A 25,309-nucleotide genomic window follows, 5' to 3' on the forward strand; every position below is an offset into this window, starting at 1 on the left:
AGGCAAGACAATCCTTTTGTACCGACAAGGACACTTACACATACTGCAGCTTGAGGTTGTGTTTGAAGGCATTGGCGGAGATGAGCCTCAGCTTACATGATGTTACCGTGCTGGAGAGGGGAGAAAGAGCAAAAACATATCAGAACACGGAAAGACAGACGGTAAACTGAAACTCAGGAATACATCAGTAATAAACCTGCAAATTATCTTTTCAAATACTCTGTCTTGAATTGCTGTGATGAATGCACCTCCAAATGCTCCGACTTACAGTGTTTGGATGTTTGTTGAAGAGAATTAATAAAAGCACTTAAAGGCACTGGGAGGACTATCTGTTTGTTGTTGATTACAGTGACACCTGTGGCAGAAATCTGTTGAGTTTTCCAGGATAAAGACTCAGTTTCCCACAAGCACCATCACCCACTTGTGCAAAGACACTACCCTTACCAAAGCCTGCTTCAGTCATAGCACTATGCTTTGAACTGAACTCACCTTATTGTCAAAAAGCCTGTTAGAACAAGAGAGGGCCCATTAGTCATAGAAAATGTAGGCCTGTCAGTTAGGAAAAAAATCAGAACGCCCATTTGTAAAAACAATTAAAAAACCCTAACAGGCCTTCGGACTTTCAGACTAATGAGCCCTCTGATTTATTTGACTTATGGGCCATCTGACTTATGGACATTCAGATTTTCTGACTAATAGGCCTTTTGACTAATGTGCCTACTGATTGTCTGACTAATGGACCCTCTGATTTTCGGGCCTTCTGATTTCCTGACCAACAGACCTCCTCACAAATGAGCCTTCTGACTGATTGGCCTTTTGATTTTGAGACTAACGGGCCTTCTGATTATCTGACTAACAGGCCTTCTGGATTTCTGGCAAGCAGGCCTTCTGATTTTTTAACCAAGGGTCTTGTGAGTGATGGACCTTCTGACTAACAAACCTTCTGATTTCTGACTAACAAACCTTCTGATTTTCTGACTAATACACCTTCAGACTAATGGGTCTATTGATTGATCTTCTGACTAACAGGCCTTCTTACAAATGGACCTTCTGACTGATTGACCTTTTAATTTAAAGACAAACAGGCCTTCTAATTTTCTGGCTAACAGGCCATCTGATTTTCTCATTAACAGGACTTCTGGATTTTTGGTAAGCAAGCCTTCTGACTTTTTAACCAATGGGTCTTCTATATAATGGACCTTCTGACTAACAAACCTTCTGATTTTCTGACTAATACACCTTCAGACTAATGGGTCTATTGATTGATCTTCTAACTAACAGGCCTTCTGACCAACGGGTGTTTTGACTATCTGACTAACAGGCCTTCTTACAAATGGACCTTCTGACTGATTGACCTTTTAATTTAAAGACAAACAGGCCTTCTAATTTTCTGGCTAACAGGCCATCTGATTTTCTCATTAACAGGACTTCTGGATTTTTGGTAAGCAAGCCTTCTGACTTTTTAACCAATGGGTCTTCTATATAATGGACCTTCTGACTAACAAACCTTCGGATCTGACTAACAAACTGTCTGATTTTCTGACTTATACACCTTCAGACTAATGGGCCTATTGATTGATCTTCTGACTAACAGGCCTTTCGACCAAGGGGCCTTTTGATTATCTAACAGGCCTTCTTACAAATGGACCTTCTGACTGATTGACCTATTGATTTAAAGACTAACAGGCCTTCTGATTTTCTGACTAACAGGCTTTCTGTTTTTTTGACAAGTGGGCCTTCTGTTTTTCCAACTAAAGGGCCTTCTGACTAATAGACCTTCTGATTAACAGGCCTTCTGATTTTCTCACTTACAGGCCTTCTATTTTTCTGACTAATAGGCACTCTGTTTTTCTAACAAGTGGGCCTTCTGCTTTTTCCGACTTATGGGCCTTTTGACTAATGGACCTTTTAACTAACAGGCCTTCTGATTTCTGACTGAAAGGCCTTCTGGTTTTCTGACTAATACGCGTTAAGACTAAGTGGCTTATTGATAGATCTTTTGACCAACAGGCCTTCTGGTTTTCTGACTAACTGAACCTCTTTTTTTTTTTTTGACTAACAGGCCTTCTGATTTTTTTTTACTTATGGATCTTTTGATTTACTTGTGCCCATAATCCATCACTCTCCTTTTAGCCTTCCTCTGCTCTGAAGTCCTTTTCTTTCCTTTTTTTTGACAGTTCAGCTCCAGTATTACCATTACTACAGAATAAATCCAAGCAAAACTTTTCTTCAAGAAAAAAGACAGAGCTTTTTTCCTACTACTAAACTTTCTTCAAACGACTTTTGGTCAACATGTAACATAGACATTTTTTTTCTAATAACCATATTTATTGAGGTATGTTGTAATAAAGGAATAATCTAATAACATATTAACTTGGTCATATAGTTATTTTTACAGCATGTAGTTTTACAGAGGGCTTCACATAGAAAGGAGATGACATTGTTTCAACCTCAGAAAGAGCTAGCAACAACTCAAAATACTGCAGCTCATGTTAGCCTTGAAGTTTATGAACAAACTTGATGCGTTTGAATTGAATTTTTTTCTTCATGCACGGCAAACAATAGCACATGGAATGAGAAAGTTTACAAATGAAAGCTTGCGCTAAACATGAATGGCTTTACGTTTACTGCATATGGCCAGGGTTGTAAGAAACCAACGTTACTCACAGATTCTTCAGCTCTCTATAGTGTTCCAGATCAATTTCCGTTATGTTCTCCAGGCCTGCTTGGTTTTCTATGTAGCTGGTTGAAAAAAAGATAGGAGAAAGACAGAGAGAAATGTTGAAGGTAAACATATCTCGCTGTGACCCTCAGCCTTTTGTTGTGATGAATCAAACAAACTCATGCTGAATGAAAGTAAAAGGGAATAAATGGGAAAGATACAAAACACAAGGAAATGACCAAAACTAGTACATGAGTACCTTGACCAGGGACAAACAAAATAAATAAAGAAGAGGAGTGGAATAATGTATTTGTTTATCATGTTTCAAGCTGAACTGAAAACAGGAATTACACGAAATGCCCACTGTGTTCCTTTTTCAGTTGTATAACTAATAAACATGTCTTTAACAGCAAAATGTAGATACAGCAAAACATAAAGCAGGAAATATCAGATTAAAACTTTGAAGGCAGATGCAAACTGTTGAAATGTGCACGCAATTTAGGCTAAATTGCAGATTTGGATTTCAAAAGAAAGGCGCAGTAAATACAAATTCATCCCTCCTGCGATGTGTCTGACCTCTGTGACATCCTCCTAAACAAACTAACAGCAAATAACAAGACAAGCCGAGAAGGTCTCTGGGCCCACAAACCGCAGAGCTCGTATAAGAGCTTAATCTACTGCTCATGTGGAAAAAAAAAAAATTAGACCTTTACAGATGCCTGGTAGCCAAGGCTGATGGGAAAGTATTTTCCAGTCGCAGCTTACCTCAGAATTATTAGTGAGCTGCGGATCAATTCAGCACTCAATACAAGGACAGCGAGCTCTTTTCATGAGATGTTTGAATAGATGGCTGGATCGGATCTACCAAGGATCCTGCAAGAGCAAACCGCCCAAGCTTTTCTATGCCCTGCTTCACCTCTGTTCGTTGTTGTCCATTTAGCTCAGGAGGACACTTCTTTGTCACAATACAAATAATGAAGGATGTTCTGAATGCAGAGGTCTTGGGTCGTCTCAAATAAAATCATTTTTCCAGGAGAGACCCCCATTCTGAAAAAAATAAACCTGATGATTACAACCAAAGAATAACATTATTTTCAGGAGTGCACTTGAAATGGTCACAATGGAAGACGGGAGAATACGTATGTATGAACTATGTTAATACACCTAGCAAACATTCTGCTAAAGCATTAATGAGTTATTGAGTCTGACCTGAGGTCCGTATTTTTAATCGGATCAACATCACTGAAAGTTAAAGAAAACAGAATATATAGAAAATTCAAGTTCATGATTCAACTATTGCTCTGTCATTCACTCAATAACTCAGTCATCAGATAATTAACCTGACCACTTAATCAGGCACTTCCAACTAGCTGCTTGAGCAATCACTCACCAATTCACCTATTAATCAGTCGACCAAGCAACTGACTCACTAACCAAAAAACCAAGTTGACGCTCACAATACCATACTAACTTTATTTATAAAGCACTTTTAAAAACCAACACAGCTGTAAACAAAGTACTGTACAGGTAGATTAAATCTAAAGGATAAAAACAGATAAGGGAAACAGACACATACAAGAAAACATAGGGGAAAAAACTAAAAGAAAATAACAAATAAAAGGGAATAAAAGAAAATAAAAAAAGGAATGAGACCTGGCAAAGAAACTAAGTTTCGCAAAGGTTAAAAGCGAAGGAATAAAAATGGGGTTTAAGACCATTTTTAAAAGCCTACTCACTAATTCACTCACTGCAACTAATTAATCAACCAACTAACCAATTTCTCACTTACTAATCAACCACCTTGTTCACTGAATTATAAAAAAAATATTAAACCAACCACTCACTTATTTGCCTTCTAGTTGCTTGTTTGCTCAACAACTTATCAAGAAATCAACTGATACTTTCCAAGCAACCAAACAAGTTGTCACTCACTCACCAATTCTACTGATCAATAAAGCAACTTGTTGCTTGTTTTCTCACTCAATGAATTTTAGTCAACCAACTAACAACTTATCAACCCACTAATCAAACAACCCTTTTCTCTCCCGTTCAATCACTTACTCACTCATTCATGAATTGATAAATCATCCAGCCAACTAACTCAGTCGCTCATGGATTGATCAACAAACCAACAACTCACTGGGTCACTCATTGACTGAAGTGTTGCAGGTACTCACTCATTCATTCACCTGTTAAATAACCAACAAACCCATTCACTCACCATTAAACAAACCAACTTGTTGTTAGCCTTCTCACTTTCTCCAACAAACCGATCTACCTCTTGCTTTGCCATCAACTCATTAATCAAATAATGTAATATCAACCCAAACAACCCACTCACTAACAAACCAATGAACTCCTTTCTTTCTCACTAACTCACAGATCAAATTTGGAGCCAATCCTTTTCACTCACTTATCAATTCATCAACCAACCCAACACTTACTCACTCAGTCATTAACCAACATGTTGCACATGCTCATTTGCTGTTAAACCCCTTACTGCCTAAATTAATTAACAGTTGTTAAAGTATAGTAGAAGTAAGTATAGTATACATTTGAGTATAGTACACACCATCGTTATATCTAATTTATATTTTATATATAGACATGATAAGTTTATCCCCTGACCAATATATGGTAACATAGTGGATCTGATACAATCTTTGGTTTGTGTAGAATATGAATCAATAGGTAATATAAGATATAAAGGTCATTTCAGCTGCATCAAGACCTGACAGGGTATGTCGCAAATTTGCAACAACAGGCATCAAGGGGTTAATCAATCAACCAACCCGCTTACAGAGTATCCAACAAACCAACTTGATGCTAATGTAGTCACAAACTAGCCAACCAATCTACCCCTTGCTATTTATCTAAAAACCAATCAAACATTCATCAAACTAACTCACTTGTCCAATATCAACCAACAAACCTACTCACTCGTCCACAAATGAATCAGTCACTCACTCACCAATAAACAATCTAACTTGTCGCTTATCAACTCCCTCATCAATTAACCACCAATCACTTACCAATCAAGTTAGTCGATCAAGCATCCAGCTCATTCACACATTAACAAACAAATTGACTCACTCACCAGTTAATCAACAAATCAACCAACAGACCCTCACTCATTCAGTCACTCACTGGCTAACTTGTTGCTGACTCATTTACCAACCAACTAACCCACCAGATCATTTACTCACTAATCAATGAGCCAGCCAATTAGTCCACTCCATAGACTGTATATAGAGTAGACAAAGTGGTGTCGCCATTTTCCATTGGACGGTTTTGAAGCCAAAATTCCCATATCACAGGCACAACCATTGGCAGCAGTTGTGCAGCCAGAGTCTGTGCAGTAGAGACTGTGAGGGATTCTGGGAGAATCTGAGTGAAGCCAGGTGATAAAAATAATATATATATATATTTTTTAAGAGTCTAATCACTTCTTGACTCTACCTCCCGACATATTTTACAATCCCCCCGAAAAAATACACAAGTACAGCAGCTGTCAATCATCGTTAAACATGACGTGAAACCTAATTTTTAACCTCATATAACTAAAAAAAAAAGAAAAATCTTCAGAAAAAAAAAAGATTTGAATACAAGGCAGCCAAATTTTATCTTGGACGTGAGAAACATTTCTACCAGGTGTATTCATTTTTCAAAGTTTGACCATAGCCCATCTGAAATGACTGGGGAGATGGATTTTTTGACCTATACTGCAGCCAGCCACCAGGGGGAGCAGTTCTTGTGGCAACCGCACTTCGAGCTGAGCAAGATGATGTCCATTTTTTTTTTACAGTCTATAGTCAATCAAGCAACCTACTAGCCAACAAATTAACTAGCAAATATGTTGCTTATCTGCTCCCTCAGCAATTAACCACCTATCACGTAATGGCCAACCTTGTCACTCAAACAACTGTTTACTCATTCACATATTAATCAATAAAACCACCAATTTGCCAGCTGATCAACCAACCAACCAACCTGATCATTTACTTAGTCATCATTTTACCCAAATGTTGCTTATGGACTCACCCACCTATTGATTCACCAATCAATTAACCAGCCGACCAACGAACCGATCTTAGTCACACAACCAACTAATTTACCAGTTGACTTTTGTAGAAAAGCCTTTTTACAGATTTTTAGTGTATTCAAAGAAAAGTTTCCAGAAGTTGACGTCAAAAAAGTTCATGAAAACTCCATCTCATGGTAGTTTTATAGCGAGGAGTGGACCATGTACACAGTACATGTTTCTCCAGAGTGAAATGAGTTTGATGGGCGTTTCCATGACTAACATAGATTACATATGAGAAGAGGAGCACGCATGAAAATGTCACATTGAACTCCAATACAGGGGATAGTGACATTTCTGTAATGTGGTGAATATGTGCTTTTAAAGCATACACAAAAAAGACAGCAGATAGAGTTTTCTCTGGGTCATGTAAGCAGCTACATTAGGAGTACAGCTTTTTAATGGTTTCTGTGTGGGTCCTTTTCTTTGGAAAAATCCATCAACTGAGGCACCTGATAGACTGCTATTTCTAGTCACAGAGAATTTTGCAGTGATTTAGGTTTTCTGTTCAGAAAAGAGAGTGACAGCCGCAGAGTTCATCGTAACAGATGGATAGATTGATCCTCTATAGGGTGAGGTTGGTTTGAACATAGATTTATTTCTGTGACTCTTAATTCTGGTGTCTCTGGGTCAAAAATTACCTGCAGTATTTCCCGTTTGATGACAGCCTCTTTCAGCATGTGGCATTGTTTCAACCATCCACTTCTCTGTTTGTCAGCTGCAGCACACAAACCTTTTTATTCATGTCTGATTGACCCGCACAGCAATAATGTGATTACAAGGCAGGTGGGCCCAGGATCACCCATCGCCCTCACTTATTGGATTGAACCAAGTGGGCTGTATATCATGTATTGTTCCCTGGGTGGGGGCATTGACTGGCAATTCACAAAATTGAATTTATAACTCGGCGTATGATGAATTTCGGGCCCTGTTCCACGGTTAATGGCCCCTTGTTTGTTTCACGGCTGTATTTCCTCGCATGGCCAATACGGCAGAGTGTTGTTGTTTGCTGGCATGTCGAGCAGCGAGGTACACAGAGGCAGAGAGAGGCCAGCTCACTTATCGATTGAACAGTTCAGAGACAATGTCGAGCTTCACTCTGAGCTCTACGAAACGTGTCGAGCTGCAGGTACAAGGAAATACCTCGGAGGTGAGAGACAGAGGAAGGAAGGAAGGGGTGGAGGAGAAAGCGGGGGTATAGGTGAATAAAAGCAGGAAAGCAGCGGTAAATTGACTTGCACCACTGAAATAGCATTTGAACAAATGTAGCTCCCTTTTAACAAGTGCTAATTGCTCCGATTCGGGGCCAGCAACAAAGAGAGAACAGCATGGTGGTGCGGAGAGTGACATTAACTTTTCCATGTTAGAACTGATGGTGGGTTGCATAATAATACAGCAGCCCTCTTTAAATCACAGGTGGTCAGTTTCTACTTCTTTTTCCATGCAAAGTTTCAAAAAGCCAGCCTTAAATAACAGTCATCTGCTGCCGACGCGCCGCAGCTGAGAGAGAAGTCGGACTTCATCTCAGCAAAGAGTTAGACGGGTTTTTGTTCCAACGCTTCCCTCAGGGTTTGCCTGTCCATAAAGGTGTTATAATCCTAAATTTGACAAGAACGGCTGTACATGAAGGAGCCTGCGAACCACAGCAGAGACAATATACCAGCAGCCGTTTCCGTTTCATCTCTGGAGGACCACTTGAACCACAGGGAGGGGATATGAATTTGGTCAGAACAACCTCAGAGGTACATGCAGGTCAGCGATCATCAGAAACATAATTAACATTCGAGACTTCAAAAAAACAAATTATTTCCCCAAGCCACCTGTGTCTCAGACACGTGAGTTCCCAAGACGACGAAGAGCATAGCACAGGTGCTCGAAGACCTTTATACCAACAACAACCAGCAAAGCATTCTGTGTCTTTATTCTCCCATGTCAAGTCAAAAAACAATCCCATTTAAAATAAGATCAAGAAAATAAACTTTGTAGTGTTGGTTTTGTTCATCAGTTTAGGACAGTGGAGCGGCTGACTGTGAAGCCAAAAGATTTAGAGCTCCCCCTGCTGCCTGGCTGCAGTAAAAGCCATAAAAGCCTCCTCATGTTAGATAAGATTGAAGAGGAGTACACAGGCAACAGTTTGCATTGTTACAACAGCAAAGAATCTGCAAAGTTTTTACAGCATAAGGCTTGTTTGCTCCTTGATTAAGAAGTGCTCCAGCCAGTGAGAAGCAGAGTTTGAAACAGATCTTCATTATTAAAAATCTACCTCAATTGGCTTCTTGTTCATATGTTTTACATTAGTCTTTTTGTGATACACCCCCCCCCCCCAAAAAAAAAAGAATAAAAATATAAATAAATATATAAATAAATAAATAAATTATCAATAAAAAATTAGTACAATAAAAAAAATAAAATAAATGAAAATATGGATAAAAAATATTTATAATATAAATAAATTAAATAAATATAAAAAAACTATAAATAAATGAAAAAAATGTACAATCAATAAATAAATGAATAAAAAGATGAAAAATATTTAAAATATAAGTAAATTTAAAAAAATACAAAAACAATAAGGAAATATAATAAAATAAAATATATAAAATTAGACCAATACATAAATAAATGAATAAAAAGATGGATAAATCTATATTTGAAATATAAATAGATAAAATAAGTACAAAAAGAACAATAAATAAATAAATTAAATAAATACAAAAAGTACAATAAATAAATAAAGAAAAAGATAGATAAATAAGTAAGACATGAATGAATTAAACTAATAAAAAAAAGAACAATAAATAAATAAAATAAAATAAAGAAATACAAAAAATGCAATAAATAAATTATTAAATAAAATATACGAACCATTTTATCAGCTCCATCAGACAGAAAATATTAGCTGAAGCATTATGTTTGGGAAAATAAATGAAGTCGCACTTTGAGCAACAACCACTTCCACTTATTCTCCTCCAGTATTTTTTAAGCAGCTCTCCATCATTGATTTCCTAAAGACCAAATTCCTGCCCAAACGATGAGTGTCCAATAACAGCTGATTTACTTTCCAAGAAGCAGTATCTGTAGCTCTCTAATCCTACAGACAAACCCTATGTGAGTACGGAATCAGGCTAAAAACTTATCAAATACACACCAAGCTTTCAGGACATGAACGTTGCAGCAGTTATTTGACAGAATAATCATTATCCTGACCAGCAATGAGAGACAAAACAACCAATTTGTAAGAAGCGACGTCAAAAAGTAAAGGTCTGCCTGGGATACAACTTGAACAATGTCACCAAAAAACACAAAGCAAAGCACCTGTTGTTCAACTTGTGCATCTTTGAATGATTTGGTCAACTTTGAATGTGTAAAACCAATATCTCTACTTCTGTATCCTCCAATCACAGCGATCTGTACAATATCATTTCTATCATTTCTGTACTTTAAGATCCAGACTACAGCAACTTATCAAAAAACTCAAAGATCAAACTTGTTTCTAGAAACAAATGGTCCCGGTCAGGATCTAAACTCTGCCATTGAGACAATCCAAATCCAAAGTGATTCAACATCAACAAAGAGTGCAACAATTGAAAATCCAGCTCAATGAAGCATCATTGTTTGTGTTCCCTCCATCTTTGTAAGGAGCTCATGCAGAGCAGGTGTCTCTTCATACTCACATCTCCGTCATGTTCTCGCTCTCTTGCGGGGCCAGCGCCGGGATGCTGAAGATCCCGTCAGGCTCCAGACACTGCAGCATGGCGAAAGAGCACCGACAAGCCGACGGGCAGCCTCCCAGAGTGGGCGCCGGTGCCAGGCTGAGCAGGGCGAGCACCAGGGGCAGCATCAGCCCCGGGGCCCGAGGTGCCACTGCCATGCTTGAAGAGGGTGTTTCTGGCAGCTGAAGCTGGAGTTGAGTGTCAGTGTAGTTCACCTAATGAAGAGAGGCTCTTCTCCTGGATCCTCTGGCAGGGTTGAGATCCCAGCTGGTGTCAGGGTCTGGTGCTGAGGCACAGCTGTACTGAGCAGCAGGAGGAGCAGGCAGGCAGGCAGGCAGGCAGGCAGGCAAGAGGCCTCTGGGGACATGGTGGTAGTGGGCTGCAGCCTATCTCTCTCCTCCACCCTGAAGGGAGGGGCTGGATAACAGGAGCTAGAGTCACCAGACACCTCAGAGGGTGGAAGAGGGAGGGGTGGGGGTGAAGGGTGTGTGTTGATGATGATGAGAAGGAGGAGATGGTGATAGAGATCTCATTTGCTCTCTGTGCTGCCAACAGCTTGGGCTCAAGAAGTCAGGACACACCGGTGGCTGGACGTGTGCAGGAACGCTCTGGTTCATGCACCAGAGTAGAAACATGAATTGATCGTTGGACGGTTCCTGAATGTTGGAACTTGGGAGGTCGGAGATGAATCTCATTACTGTGGGAAAGTGTTGCAAGATTTGGAGACACATATGGTCAAACAGTGTGAACTTTACAGGGGGTTCAAAATGAGGAAATGAAAGTAGAACACTCACTTTCTTTGAGTTCACTGGGAAATATTCAGAGCTTTGAGCCCAATAAACTGTTGACTTCTGCTAACTCCAGGTGCAGTGTTGCTAAAATGAGCTGACTGGACATACCAATAAGTGAGAATTATATTAGAAAAACTCTGAACTGGAAATTTTGGGATGCTGGTTCAGCTAAAGTCCCATGCGCTGCATTCATTTCGTCCGTATTTTAAGACGTTTTCATGAAGCTTACGGATATGGACCAAGCAATACCATGGGAAACTGTGAGGCCAGTGTTGCTGTTACTACCCGGTACAAAGCTTTAGTGAGACATGAAGAAGAAGTAACAATGACAGAACTTCCGTGATGTTTTTAACTGCTTCACCGACCTGCTGCCTCTGTTTTTGTTTTTTACGCAAGCAGTACATTAGCAATACCTCCTCCACAGTCACCATGCTTGTTTTTGAGTTTCGTTGTCATAAACTTTTGACTCTGGGCTGCTCCCCCTGGTGGATGTATTGGTTAACAGCAGCGCCAACGTAAAGGACATATGGAAGTATGTGAGCAGTGACGGTAACATCGTTTGAAACAGACGGATACAATTTTGTACGTAAAGGGAGAAGAAATTGGCCTTTAGTTGGTAGAGCATGTACATAGGGTAAAGGCCTAGTTTTAGTTTGATTCCCAGTCCCTTAGGCCCTGTTTACACAACAATGTTTCATCTGAAAATGCTAAAACGCAGTGAAAAAAAAATCTGCGTTTACAAGGAAACGCTGATGGACTGAAAACGCTGTAGCAAGCATGCCAGGCCTGTAGGTGGTGCTATAACTGTCTTGTCCAGAAGCTGCTTTTGGAAGATCTCCACTGAAGTAGAGTTGAGCTGATCATCTGGTGTATTGGGGAATACTAAGTTAAAGAGTGGAACAACAGATGCTCATTTTGTTAAAGACAGTCAGCAGATTCAGCAGATCTAGCAGCACAAGCACAACACGGTAGTTCACGACAATGTAACAACTGTACTGTTGGACTGTTGTATGTGTGCGCATGAGGCAGAGTGTGACATCAGCGTTTTCACTGAAAACGCCGGCTTACTGTTAACACGGCAACAGTTTTGGGAGCTTTTCAGAAAAATCCCACTCTGGAGGCCGTTTTCAAAAGTTTGTGTTTTAGGTAGGCTGAAACGCTGTTTCTGTGGAAACGCGAGGCTGAAACGCAACAAAACGTTTGTGTTTCACCCTAAAACCGTTGTCATGTAAACGGCCCCTCAGTATGTGACGTGCTTCTGCTCAGGTGTAGGGATGGATATGGGATTTTATTGATACCAATGCCCTTAATTATTCTGCTCATCAGTTCTCCCTGTGAATTATCTCCGTACAAAAAGTCGCTTTTCAGGTTTTCTATGTCAGCAACATTTTATTGATTTTGTAGGTAAATAAATAAAAGATTGGTCACTGGAACTGGATATCTATGGGCGTAAATAAATCGGAATAAGTAAAAATCAAACTGTTTTGTTTTATTGCTGCGTTTTATTTGTACTCGGAAGTCGGAATTTCTGAGTGGGAACCCAGCTGAAACGCCACCCGAGGTCAGAATTTCCGACTTGTAAGTCGAAGCACCAACACCACCTCCAAGTTCCCAGTAGAAAATTCCAAGTTCGGGGGTAGACAGTAACTAAGCTTCTGTTATAGTCTATTTATTTTAGAATTTTCACAATAAATCAGCTGTATATATAGTATTATTCTATGCTTATATATAAATAATGCTGTTAAGTTTTTCCGACTTGGCAACTACAAATGGAACGCAGCACATGTCATTGACAAAAGCAGGCCATCTAGTGTCTTGAAGTGGTTATGGCAATGCTTTGAGTTGTTTGGAACCTTGCCATAGTTAAGAAGTCAGCCATGGGCCTGCATGTAACTTTTATTTCATGTGCCTGTTGGTATTCTGACAAATGGAATTCTCAGTGATGAAAGTTGAAATTCTGTTGAAAAACCAAATATTTACCAATGTAAGCTAGCTGCTAACATATCAATGCAATTTCACATGTATTTGAGCATGAAGCTAGCGCTGTTTTGTTTATATCGTTTTTGGTGAATCTTAAAACAGAAAGACTAACAATGTCGATGGATTAAAAAATTTCTTATCGATTCTTAAGAGGAACTGGTTTTTGATTCCCAACCCCACTCAGGTGTGGCTTCTCTGCTTTTCTGTCTTTTTATGACTTGTTTGATTTTTTTGTCATGTTCTGTCTCCTGCTTTCTGAGCTGATGGAGACACTTTGAGCGGTTATAATCTGTCTGTTCATCAGAAAGGCAGCCATCAGGACATTAATCAAAGCATTTTTAGTGAATGTAAGGAGTACAAAGAGGATATATTTGAGTTGAAGGTGAAGATGCCTGACTCACCTGCACGTCTCTGATACTGATCCAAGACTCTGCCAAAGTAAGACAGAAAATGGTAGAACTAGAAATTTAAAAGCTGTACATAGTGAGTTTTTTTAAATGAAAGAATAATCACCTCCTGACCTTACGTTGTGTTGGAATAACTATAAAGGGGAACAAAAGAGCTCATAGGAAAGTTCACAGGAAGTGCAACTGAACGTTTATGACGAGGAAAATGAGAAGTAAACTGTCAAAAAAAGGAAGGCACCAATAATAACTCAGCAAGTTATTGTTTCCTGAGATGAGTTTTCGTAAGGATGTGACCGGGAGTTATAAAGAAATAAGGATTTTTGTGTCACGTAGTCTTTTAAATGTTACACAAGGTGAGCAGACTTTCTGATGAATGTTAAACTCTGTGTGTGTGTGTTACTCAATCATTCTTCATTTATAAAGATCAAACCTCAATATGCTTTCTAAAGAAATCAGCAGGTCTCCTGCTTTGAGTCTGCTTCAAACCATCAAAATATTTTTTCCTCCTCAACTGGTTAATGTAAGTGGATTTATAAGTAGGTTAAAGTGCATTTTTGTCTGTTGAAGGGGTGGGAATTTGATACCACAGCTCCACAAGGGGGCTTCATTCAGTTAACTAGAGTTACTAGCTCTAACTCTTAGTTAACTAGAGTTACTGATGCTATAATATCACCCTGTCGTATGCCATGACTAAGCTATAGCCCAGCCATCCACTACTAGCTTGGGCTGTTGCTAATGTGAATGGATCCTAATACTACAATACTACATGAATGTAAACAAGCACAGATGTCAGGTGGAATCCACTCACATGGTGTTGTTTTTTAATATTGTGTTTGTAGTATGGGGTTAAGTTGTTTGTAGGCTGTTTCATGGATGATATGGGGTTGAGGGTGCTAGCTCTGCTAACCATCCTGACATCATTGTGGCTCTGTGATCCTGTTTTTAGCCATATCCAAAATATACTGTGCTAAGTTTGGACTGTTTTCTGAGGGTTTATCTTTAACGTAGTAATTTTAAATTGGAATACTTGTTTTAAATAAAAGATAGAAATAAAAATTAATCTAATTAATTATAGGATTTGTAATTAATTAATCTAATTAATTGCATTAAATCCCAAATAAAGAATTTGAATTCTAGGACATTACTAAATTGTAGTGCATGAATAATCAAATGAAAACACGAAGAAGAGAAGGTTTGTAGTTCCACATTTTTTTTTCAATTCAGTCGCAACCATTTAGTACGTCTATAGAAGTAAATTGTGTTTTCAGCAGGGTAGGCGGGGTCTTGCGGAGCTTGTCAATCAAAATCCTGCTCATAAACTACTGTGGGTGAGAGCGGTGTGTTCTTTGGATGAGAGCTCAGCATGGATATGAGGAGAAGATGTGAGATGACAGAGACATAGTTAGAAGCTGCAAGTCAGAAAAGAACAGTGTCCCAGTAGTTCAGAGAGGAAGAACGGTGCGATCCTGAGTATAGACGACGGAGATCATGGAGAGGATCAAAGGATGGAACGCGATCAAGAAAAGTATGTTTTGTCTGTTTTTTGATCAAAAACAGAAAGAAAAACATAAAATAAGAGTCTGCTCTTCTTACGTCTCTTCTATTCTATTTTCACTGTTTTGTCTCACAATCCCCTTATATCATCTCATCCTAAATCTCTTTTCACATAATCTGAAGTGAGAGTCCTTGTTGATAATTTTAAAGGCTTTTTTTTCAACTTGCAGCATTATTCTCTGAAATCAAGGTTGTGAGAAGAATATGATGCCAAAATGTGACAGAAATTATGAATTTTCAGGATACTTTTGTCTGATTATCTTCATGAAAAATGAATTTCAGTTTGGTTTAATAATTTGATTAACGCCACTTTTTCACAAGTGTCACCTCCTGAATACCAAACCAGCTGCACGTCACAATGAGCTGTTAAAGTAAGAGCATTCACTTCCACCTGTAGCACGGTTTCAGTGGGACATGAAAATACGGGCACAAAGGAGATGTTTGTGGTTGATTTAGATTAGAAAGTATGCAAAGAGTAAAAAAAACAGATACACAAAGCGAGCTTTTGAACAAAATGAAACTGACTCTGAGCTCTGACAGCGTCTCAAACAGAGCCTCTAATCCTGAACCTGCTACAGAGACCCAGACCACCTATTAGATACATGTTCTTTACATGAACAGAGACGCGTTACACCCCTGGGACTAATATTTGTGCCCCACCCCCATCCCTCTTAGTCACTCTGCACATGAGTAAGGTCAAAGTGTCCTGACCACAATTACTGGCCATAAGCTGAATCGCCGTTTTTTGCTGCCGTCGTCAGGATTATCTGGTGGCTTAATTACTCTTCCTTTTACGCCCCTTTTCCTTCGTCTTAGCTCAGCAAAAAGAGCGGAGGGACGGGACACTTATCCTCAGAAAAAGTGTCAGAGAGCTTAGACTGATCAGTTCAAAGAGGAAGCACTTGATGAGAAGCTGTACTCAGAGAAGTAATGGTCAACATGAAGGATAACCTAGCAGGCATTTGGTTCATTTCTCTGATTGATTATTAAAGTTATCTCTTCTTCATCCTTTTCTGAAGTCAGTTTAGTTCAGATGTTAAACTTCCTCTTTTAATTGTATTTTGACTTACTTAACATTTGTTTTATCCTTGAAAATATTACGTCTATGCAGAAATGCTAAAAACTGCAGTTCCTCAAGTGTCCACTAGAGGCTGGCTACATAAACACTGGAAATCACATACACACTCCTTAACAAAAAGCTGATTTAAAAGCATTATAAAACATGTTTACAGCCTGGTTCAACAAGCTGTTCTAGTCTGAAAAGCTCATTTTTCTGTTAAAACCTCATGGGGTGAATTCTTTTAATTTCATTATCTCTGAAGATTTTTAAAATTATGAGTTTTGACCATACTCCTGTAACGTCCACTCCTTTTAATTCATTTTTCAAATGCAAATAATACAATTTTTATTTTTATTTTTTTTTTAACAATTTAATGTTACATCCAAAAAGTACAAAAGAGAAAAAAAAAGTAAATTAAAAAAATAAATAAATAAAAAGAAATTATGGTACTGGAGCACTGATCTCTGAAACAACAACAACAAAAAAAGATGAAAAAATAAAAACAATTTAAAAAAAAAAAAAATGTTTCAAGCTGTGGCGACAACCCAGTCATATTTTTTCAGTTCAACATATTTTTATGTAGATAAAGTTAAAACTGGTATTCCAAGGGGTTTCACTCCGTTTAACCCTTGAATTTTCATTTTTAAATGCAAGGGAAGTCTATTTAATTCTTTGGGAATTTAATTTTTACAGCCATGAAAAAAGAGAAAAAAAAGTCAGTTAAGAAAAATATTTTATGTTTCTTGAGCACTGCTCTTTGAAACACAACAAAATAAATGAATAATATTAAATAAATTCATTAATAATAATAATAATAATAATAATAATAATAATAATAACATTATTATTATTTTTATTATTTTTTGTTATTATTATTATTATTATTATTATTATTATTATTATTATTATTATTATTATTATTATTATTATTATAGGTTTTCATTGAGATATAGTGATTCCAAATTTGGTCCTCCAAAGGGTTGAGCTGCAAGTTAAAGAATTAAAGGGGGATGGCTGACTTGACGGACAGGTTCAATTCAGCATTCCCAAAATGTTGATATTAGGCTCCAAAATGTGTTATCAGAAATAAATGGATGATGTCACAGAAACTATGTCCATGTATTATATAGCTTATGAAGTGGACACACTGTCGCTTTAAGTCAGGGCTCTCATGTACCATTTCAAGTCCACTTATTTTACCTCTTGCCGAGTCATCCCATTGCTCTGTTGGGTCAATATTTTTAATTTGACGATTATCCTTGTTGAGCTTTAAAACTCTGCTCCAGAAACAAACAGGTGACGTCAATCGCAGCTGCTTTACATCAACTCACAAGATGAGGAAAAAAACATTTTACTTCCTTTGATTAACTTTCATTCAATTGCTAAAAACTTTGAAAACTGGAACAAAAACATCTCCTTCAAAGATCCTCATCTTAAACGTAAGAAACACAATAACTTCTTATAAACAATAACCAATCAAATCATTCAGATGCACTCATCAGCTTCCTCAAGAGCACCATGCTAACTTTACAGAGCGGACGATAAAGCATCTATTGTAATGTGGCTGCTTTAAACAATGACAGAGAGTATCACGCAGGATATGAAGCGTTCCACTTGAGAGGGACAAAGCTGAAAAATATGACACTTATTCTTAGACGATGATAAACAACAGAAAAATGTTCTGTTTTTGATAAATAGAGCTGTTTTTCAAAATCTGTTCGGGTGAAAGCGATTACGTATCCCAGCATAAATTGCTGTACGAAGTATAATTGCATTCTGTCTTTTGTCTGCTGGTTTCTTTACCCAAATAAGACTCATTTTTGTCATCTTTCTCCTTATTCCAATCTGCACAATGAATGCAGAGACAACCTTGTTTCCCACGAGCAATGTGACAATTTTCTACCTAACCTGGTTTTGTCGCGGCAGACATTTGACGGATAATTACGGCCTCATTTCTCTCTGGGTATTTAATTAGATTACTCTTTTTATGCATTATGTTGATTGATGGCCATACAAGGGGTTAATTGCGACACTTGGCTTTTAAATTAATCTCTCCCTGTCACATTACAGATAAATACAGGGCTGAGATCTCCACAGAGAAGGACAGACGCAGAGGTTGTAACATCCTGTGATTTGACTTTACCATGTTAGCAGCCGTATCTCCAACATGTGACGCACATTTCCTCTCCATATCAGGCAAACATGCATGTGTGCAATGCAAAGAATCAGTGACTACACAGAGATAATATGATAGAAGATGTGATCCCAGGCAGACACTGAATCCATGATGAACGTAGCAGAGTTCATCATGCAGCAGAGCTCTGCTGTTGTCTGAAAACACACTAACTCCACATCACTGCACCAGCTGGCATCACTTTTTCTAAACACTTACATTTTCTGTCAAGGGAGTGCACTAAGCCAAATTATATTTGTTAAGTCTCACTGAACTTCATCTGGACTGTGCAAAGTCCACTCTAAAGCTAAAGCTCTGTTCATTCAGCAGACACTCAACTGTCAACTCTTCCAGCTGACGTCTTCAAATTATTGTCTTTATCATGATGGGAAAATGTGAGAGTTCAGAAAACACATCAGAGGACACGAGACCAGATTAAAGTTATGGAATGGAGCAAAAATAAAAAATCAAGAACGTGAGGCTAACTTTTTTTTACCCCCTTCCCTTCCTTCCTTCCTTCTCTTCCTTCCCTCATACATTTGTTCCTCCCTTCCTTTAACTTTCATACCTTTCTTTCTTCCTAGCTTCATTACCTTTTCTTCCTTTCGATCCTTACTTTTCTCCACCTTCTTTCCTTCTTCTTTAATTCCTTCCTTCATCCATCATTTCTTTCACCTTCCTTTTCTTTTCCTCCCTTGCTTCCCCCCTTTTTTCTACTTTTCCTTTTTCCTCATTCCTTTCTTCCTTCCTTCTTTCTATCTTCCTTCCTTTCTTTATTCTTTCTCCTTCCTTCTTTTCTTTTCCCTCCCTTGCTTCCTCCATTTCATTCCTCCTTATCTTTCTCTGTCCTTCCTTCCTTCCTTCCTTCCTTCCTTCCACCTTCCTTCCTTATTTATTTTTCCTCCTTATTTACTTTTCCTCATTCTCCCATTCATTCCCTTTTTTTGTCTTTCCTTTCCTCTTCTCCTCTTTCCTACTTTCCTTCCTTCTTTCTCCTTCCCTCCTCCCTTTGTGTCTTTATTATTTCTCCCTTGGATTCCTTTCTCCTTTCTTCCTTTTCTTCATTCTCCCATTTATTCCTCCCTCTGTCTCCTCCCTTCCTTTTCCTCCTCCTTCCTTCTTTCTTTCTCCTGCCTTCCCTTTTTTATTCTTTCTCCTTCCTTATTTTCTTTCCTATCCATCCCTTGCTTCCTCCCTTCCATTCCTCCTTAACATTCTCCTTCCTTCCTTCTTCCTATCTTCATTCCCCCTTTTGTTTTCCTCTTTCTCCCTTTCATTCCTCCTTTTCTTTGTCCTTCTTTTCTTTTCGTCTCTCTCCTCTCTTCTTTCGATTCCTTTCTCCTTCCTTCTTTTTCTCTCTCCTTCCTTCTTTTTCTTTCTCCTTTTCTTCTTCCCTTGCTTTCCCCCTTCCTTCCTTTATTCATGTTTGCAGGTCCAAATAGTCTAAGTATGAAAATTAATTCTCCAGATCCTGATCCTGACATAAAAACATCCTGACATATTTTCCTCATATCGCCCCCTAGTGGAGAACATTTTCGTGTCTTACTACATCTTTCAAGTCTTACAGAATTAAAGGAGCATTCCATCTTTTCTGTGTGGAATAAATGTGACAGAGTCGTAAGTGGGTTAAACACTCACAGTAAAGAAGAGCCAAGACAAGCTGCACGCCGGTCAGAACCTTAAACAATAATCAATCAATTTTATATATAAGTCGAGCATTAGAGGGAGAGGAAGAGGAAGACGGAGAGGTGGTGAGTAAAAGCTCTTTTGGACCAGGGACAAGGAAATGCTCTTACACTGAAAGCCGTAAATGCACGGAGCTGCCATGTTAGTCTGTAGACTGAGCTGCTGGACGTTGACTCATGTACAGAACATGATATTAATGTATTCATCAGGATCACCATTAGCAACCTTTAAATGAACGTGGAGATCATGATTAGCATCAAGGTTTAGAAAAGCAAATGTCGCCATTATTTTTCATATATAAGGAGTGAAAAACACACGTCTGCTCCTCCCCCGTCATGTCAACACCACACTGTATCCACATGTCCTGTGTCTCTTATCAGATGAGACCCTGAAGAGACAAAAACAAACATCGGGACAAGCTGATGGAACAAGATACAGAGAGGGGACTCTGAGCCTGTACATGCTGCTGTTTCTTTATCTCCAGATCTGGACATCACAGCCCCAAAGCCGCTCTTTGTCAGACAAAATCCTCTCCTCCCTGATCGATACACCACCCAGCAAAACAGCGGTGTTGGGTGTAGCCGTCTCAAATTCTTCATCACTTCTACTCCCTTTTTTTTTTTTTTTACATTACCCAACCCAACCAGCACCCGTCTTATTTTTCATTTGCATCTGTAGCGCGATGATCGACACTCACACATGCTCAACTTGTGCGCATGTGCCTGAAAATCTCTCTTGTAAACGTGCACTTGTGTGTGTGGGTGTGCAACTCACAGGGGTAAACCCAAATCAATGAGCGAGAAGGGGCTAGAGTAGTTTTATACGTGTGTTGGAGTGTGTAACCGGATCGGCCTGTCTCAGCCCCTCATTAGCAGCCAGGCTGTGGACACCAGAGGCCTTGGGGGGGCTCATGCAGATGAGCAGAAACCTGAGGACGGGTTGTGGTGAGAAACAGGGGGTGGGACAGCAGCAGTTAGCTTAGGAGCTAACAAACAACAATATCACAATACCTCTGTCCTCTTCCCTCCCATCTTAAGAGACGTACTGATTGATTAAATTACGTATCTTTCCTTTGTTTTCATTCTTATTTCTCACCTCTATTGTGTTTTGCCCTCCAAAACACAATTAACTAAGGCCATATCCATAATTAGCCAGGTATTTTCAAAAACAAATAGCAGATTGAGGCATTTCAAACCCTTATTTGTCAGTGTTTTACAAATGTAAAACCATAGTATACACAAGAACAGCAGCTGTCAATTATCATTAAACGTGACGTGAAGCCTCGTTTTTAACCTCTTATGACTAATAAAAACAAAACTTTTCAGAAAAATTAGGACTTGACCACAAGGCAGCCAAATGATATCTTCAAATCATCACAACAATCTGACGTGAGAAACATTTCTGGGTGTATTTATTTTTCAAAGTTTGACCACAGCCCATCTAGAATGACTGGAGAGATGGATTTTTTGACCTATACTGCAGCCAGCCACCAGGGGGAGCACCTCACTTTGAGTCAGGCAAAGTGATGTCCATTTTTTTAATGGTCTATGTGCAAAACCCCTGCCAGCCAATCAGAATGAGCCCCCATCCTTCCACGGTGACGTTTGAGACAGAAAACTCTGTTTCCCAGTGTCTACACGAAACCATAAAACCAGAGTTTCCCAAAATCTTCACTTTGGAGTTTTCAGAAAACATCGTTTTTAGTGAAGTAACGCTGCAGTTTTGTTTGTATAAAAGTATATGCAGTTTCCCAATTATCCAGCTACGTTTGGACATGGCCTAATTTGTTGTTGCAACCTCGAGTTTGGTTAATGCTTGACACAGCCACAAGGTCTGAACGGCTTCATGCAGGTGATTGACATCATTTTAACAGCCTAAGGCTGTATTCAGATCAGAAAAGTCCTTTGGTCCACTTGTTTGGTCCGGACCAAAAGCGGACTTTATTTTTTTCCTTTGGTGCGGTTCGTATTCATATTGTACTTTTTGCAAGTAGACTATATTCTGTAAACACATCCACGTGTGTGACGATCAGTGCTCTCATTGGACAGCACTGACAAAGGGCGGCACACAGAATACAGACAGGAAATGGAGGTAAACATGTGTGTTTGTGCTCTTATTAGAGCAAAATCATTTTCAGTTTCAAGAGCAGCTCCTTCAAAGCAGGCTTAACAACACCGTTTACAATTTTGGAACAGTGAAGACAAATGCGCGCAGCGAGGAGACGCTATGCTCTGTGTGTCCTGACCCACAACATGCTAGCAACAGTGTGGCTAAACAGAAGACAGAGGATCAGGTATGAACCAAACACGGTTAGGTCACGGTGGCTTTATAGACCCAAAAGGCGCATGTATCCTGTAGTTAGTTCGGATGGACCTTGGTTTGTATTCAGACCTGCACCGGAGAACCAGGAACCGCACCAGAGTTCGTTTGGAAGCAGACCGAGACCACCTCAAAAAGTGGGTCTCGGTGGTCCGGTTGTTTGGTCTGCACCAGGGTTCGTTTGTCTATTCACACCTGCGTGAAAAGTCTGCACCAGCCTGGGAAACAAACCCTGGTCCGTTTAAAGTGGACCAAACAGTCCAGGTCTGAATACGCCCTCTCTTTCAGTCCTTTTAAAGCAAAGGATTTCTAGGTGCTACATCTTCGAAAATTTCTTGATACCACACGGAGACGCGTGCCAGGAGCTTCTAGTGTAAAGCACGTTTGTATGATTTATCATACAGAGATCACCATAACAACGATTCGATGAACAACTCAGCAGAAAAAAGGGAGAAATTGTAGAATTTTTCTTTTGCTGCAAACAGTTTAAACAGCTTCCTCTACTTTGGTTTAGCACTGTTTTAGATATTTGTTTGTTATACAGTGCCCCCCACAGTTTGGTAACAGATACCTCACGGAGTGTTTTGATGAAAGGTATAAAAGCCACACCCGTTCTCTCGTACTGATTCCTTGTGTCATGTTCGTGTGGAAAGCATAACCCAGCCTGTGCTTGTAGCAAATCTTACCAGATTGACGTTGATTACAGTGACACCTGTGGCCAGAATATGTACTGCTTCCCATGAGCACCATCGCCTACTGTTGCTAATACTTTTGCTTTGTTCAAGGCCATGTCCACACGTAGCCAGGTATCTGTATCTGGGAAACCACAAATTATACATTTACACCTGTTGTTTACATAAAACAGTAGTTTTTCCGTCCCCAAGAACAATTTTTTTTTTTTAAACTCTGGTCAAAGTAAAGGTTTTAGAATATTTGGGTTACATGGTTTCTGATTGGCTGGCACAGGTTTTACGTCTGGAAAACACTGACAAATATGGGTTTGAAATGCTTCGATCTGTACTTACCGGCAGATTTTCCGCTTCGTGTGGACATTAGTATTTTAAAAAACAAACAAGGGGGCAATATTTGTTTTTAAAAAATATCTGGCTATGTGTGGACAAGGCCCAAGACATCTATTCCCAGGATGCAAAGTGATGAGGTAATTTATTTATTTGTGGTTTTGTGCCACTTTTATTTGAAATGTGACAATCAACTTTATAATCTCTATTTGTAGCGTAGTTAAGTGAACAGGAAGTGGATTAAAAGTCAAAGTTTTCAACTTTTTGATTATAAATGGATCAAAAAACAAAATAACTGATGGCTGTGGTCATAATCTAACCATATACTATTATTTTCTTCTGAATGAACATTTCAATATTGACTTGAACTTGCTTTAAACAGTTTAATCAGTTGGTGATGGACCAACATGGGCAACACTTTTGTATGTTCAATAACAACACTTATGGTTCATTTTGAGGTTTTAATTCAAGGCTGCTGATACCTTACCTTGGATCAAGCTCCATTCTTTTCATTTCTCCCTCAATCTCCGTCTGAAGCCGTTCTGTGGGAGCACTCGAGCACATTCAGGCGAGTGCCAAGGCTGAGTGACAGCAGCTCCTGAGGTTCGGCCTCCTACAGAAGAATATTCAATGTATGGTTCAAACCTTTTATGTTTTTAACAGCAGCACCATGTGTCAGTTATTCCTTCCAACACAGTTTCTGCTAAAGGTTGGTACTTTAAGACCTGCCAGGCGGTGAGGAGATGGAAGGATAATAAATAAGAATTTACTTATTTTTGTCTCTCTCAGACTGATACGAAAGGTTGAGCTCAGTTCTTATCAAATCTACTTCTGTCTGACCTGAATAAAATCTGGTTAAAAGGAAAAGAGGTAGCTTTAAAAGAAGTTAATATTGGCAGGAACAAAATAGTTGTCACAAATTGTCACGAGTTTAAAATGGGAAAACTTGATAACCAGAGCCCAATTTTAGTTTTACCATACAAGCAGCAACAAAGATGATGGATACTGAAATCAAGAACAGATATTGAGCCTAATTTTAAGCCAAAAAAACAACAAAAAAACAAATCTGAAAGCCCATAAGCTAATATGAGACAACAGCCTCATCATGTATGTATGTCCATGAATCAAAGAAATGAAAGGGAAGAAGAAAAATCTCTGAAAGTTTCTGCAGATGTCTGTTTCACATCACGTAAAAACATCTGGTGAGAAAACTAATTGGGATGAGTGGGCAGTCATGTGACCTGAGCTGTGTCTCTGATTGGACAATCAAACGATCCTAATAACTTCTAAACCATGGAGTTAGAAAAAAAATTCACTCACCGTACAGTGTGTGACAGTGAAATCAGCGTTTTAGACCCAAGCTGCACTTCTGCATAGGCTTCATTTTACTAACCTGATGTTGCCCCTTGATTAAAACAAAAAGCTTATTAACTAAACTAAAAATCCAGAAATTAACAAACTCTTACGAAAGAGAAAATAAACACTAGAAAACTCTTACCACAGATGGAACCAGGAGACACGAAACACACAGTGACTGGCTACAATGAACTCAAGCTAATAGACAAGAGAGCAATCAAACACAGGTGTGAAACAAGACACAGGTGTGAAACAAGACACAGGTGAAACACATGAGGAGCAATCAACCAGGGAGGAAACACAAGGCCAGGAAGGAGGAATAAACCAAAAACACTGGAATATTAGGCCATGTCCACACCTTGTTCGTTTGAAAAATACTTTTGTCCACACAGAGCGGGTAAATTCGCCAGCGAGTGCGGCTCCAAGCACACCAAACCCATAATAGGCAGTGTTTACCTGACATAAATCCTGTGCCAGCCAATCAGAATTAACCCCTCATCATTCAGCT

At 39.0% G+C, this 25,309-nt stretch overlaps 1 protein-coding gene across 4 annotated transcripts in view; it reads right to left on the reverse strand.

The window, feature by feature from the left end:
* The window catches only part of ntrk1 (neurotrophic tyrosine kinase, receptor, type 1), a 70,526-nt gene extending 45,515 nt beyond the window's left edge, over positions 1-25,011 (reverse strand). Inside the window, exons 1-6 of one of the 4 annotated variants that reach the window (XM_074683039.1) lie at positions 24,944-24,963; positions 24,766-24,850; positions 23,933-24,058; positions 10,418-11,153; positions 2,668-2,742; positions 39-110 (exon numbers count right to left, since the gene is read on the reverse strand). In XM_074683039.1, the coding sequence (XP_074539140.1) occupies positions 39-110; positions 2,668-2,742; positions 10,418-10,614 (344 nt within the window). In that variant the 5' untranslated portion in view covers positions 10,615-11,153; positions 23,933-24,058; positions 24,766-24,850; positions 24,944-24,963. The other 3 variants (XM_074683038.1, XM_074683040.1, XM_074683041.1) reach the window with 3 other exon arrangements.
* Positions 25,012-25,309: the final 298 nt, after the last annotated feature.

The sequence above is a fragment of the Halichoeres trimaculatus genome, unplaced genomic scaffold, assembly GCF_033239565.1.
Source record: "Halichoeres trimaculatus isolate MK-OKI-2021-1 unplaced genomic scaffold, fHalTri1.1 fHalTri1_scaffold_12, whole genome shotgun sequence".
In the NCBI taxonomy this organism is placed as follows: domain Eukaryota; kingdom Metazoa; phylum Chordata; class Actinopteri; order Labriformes; family Labridae; genus Halichoeres; species Halichoeres trimaculatus.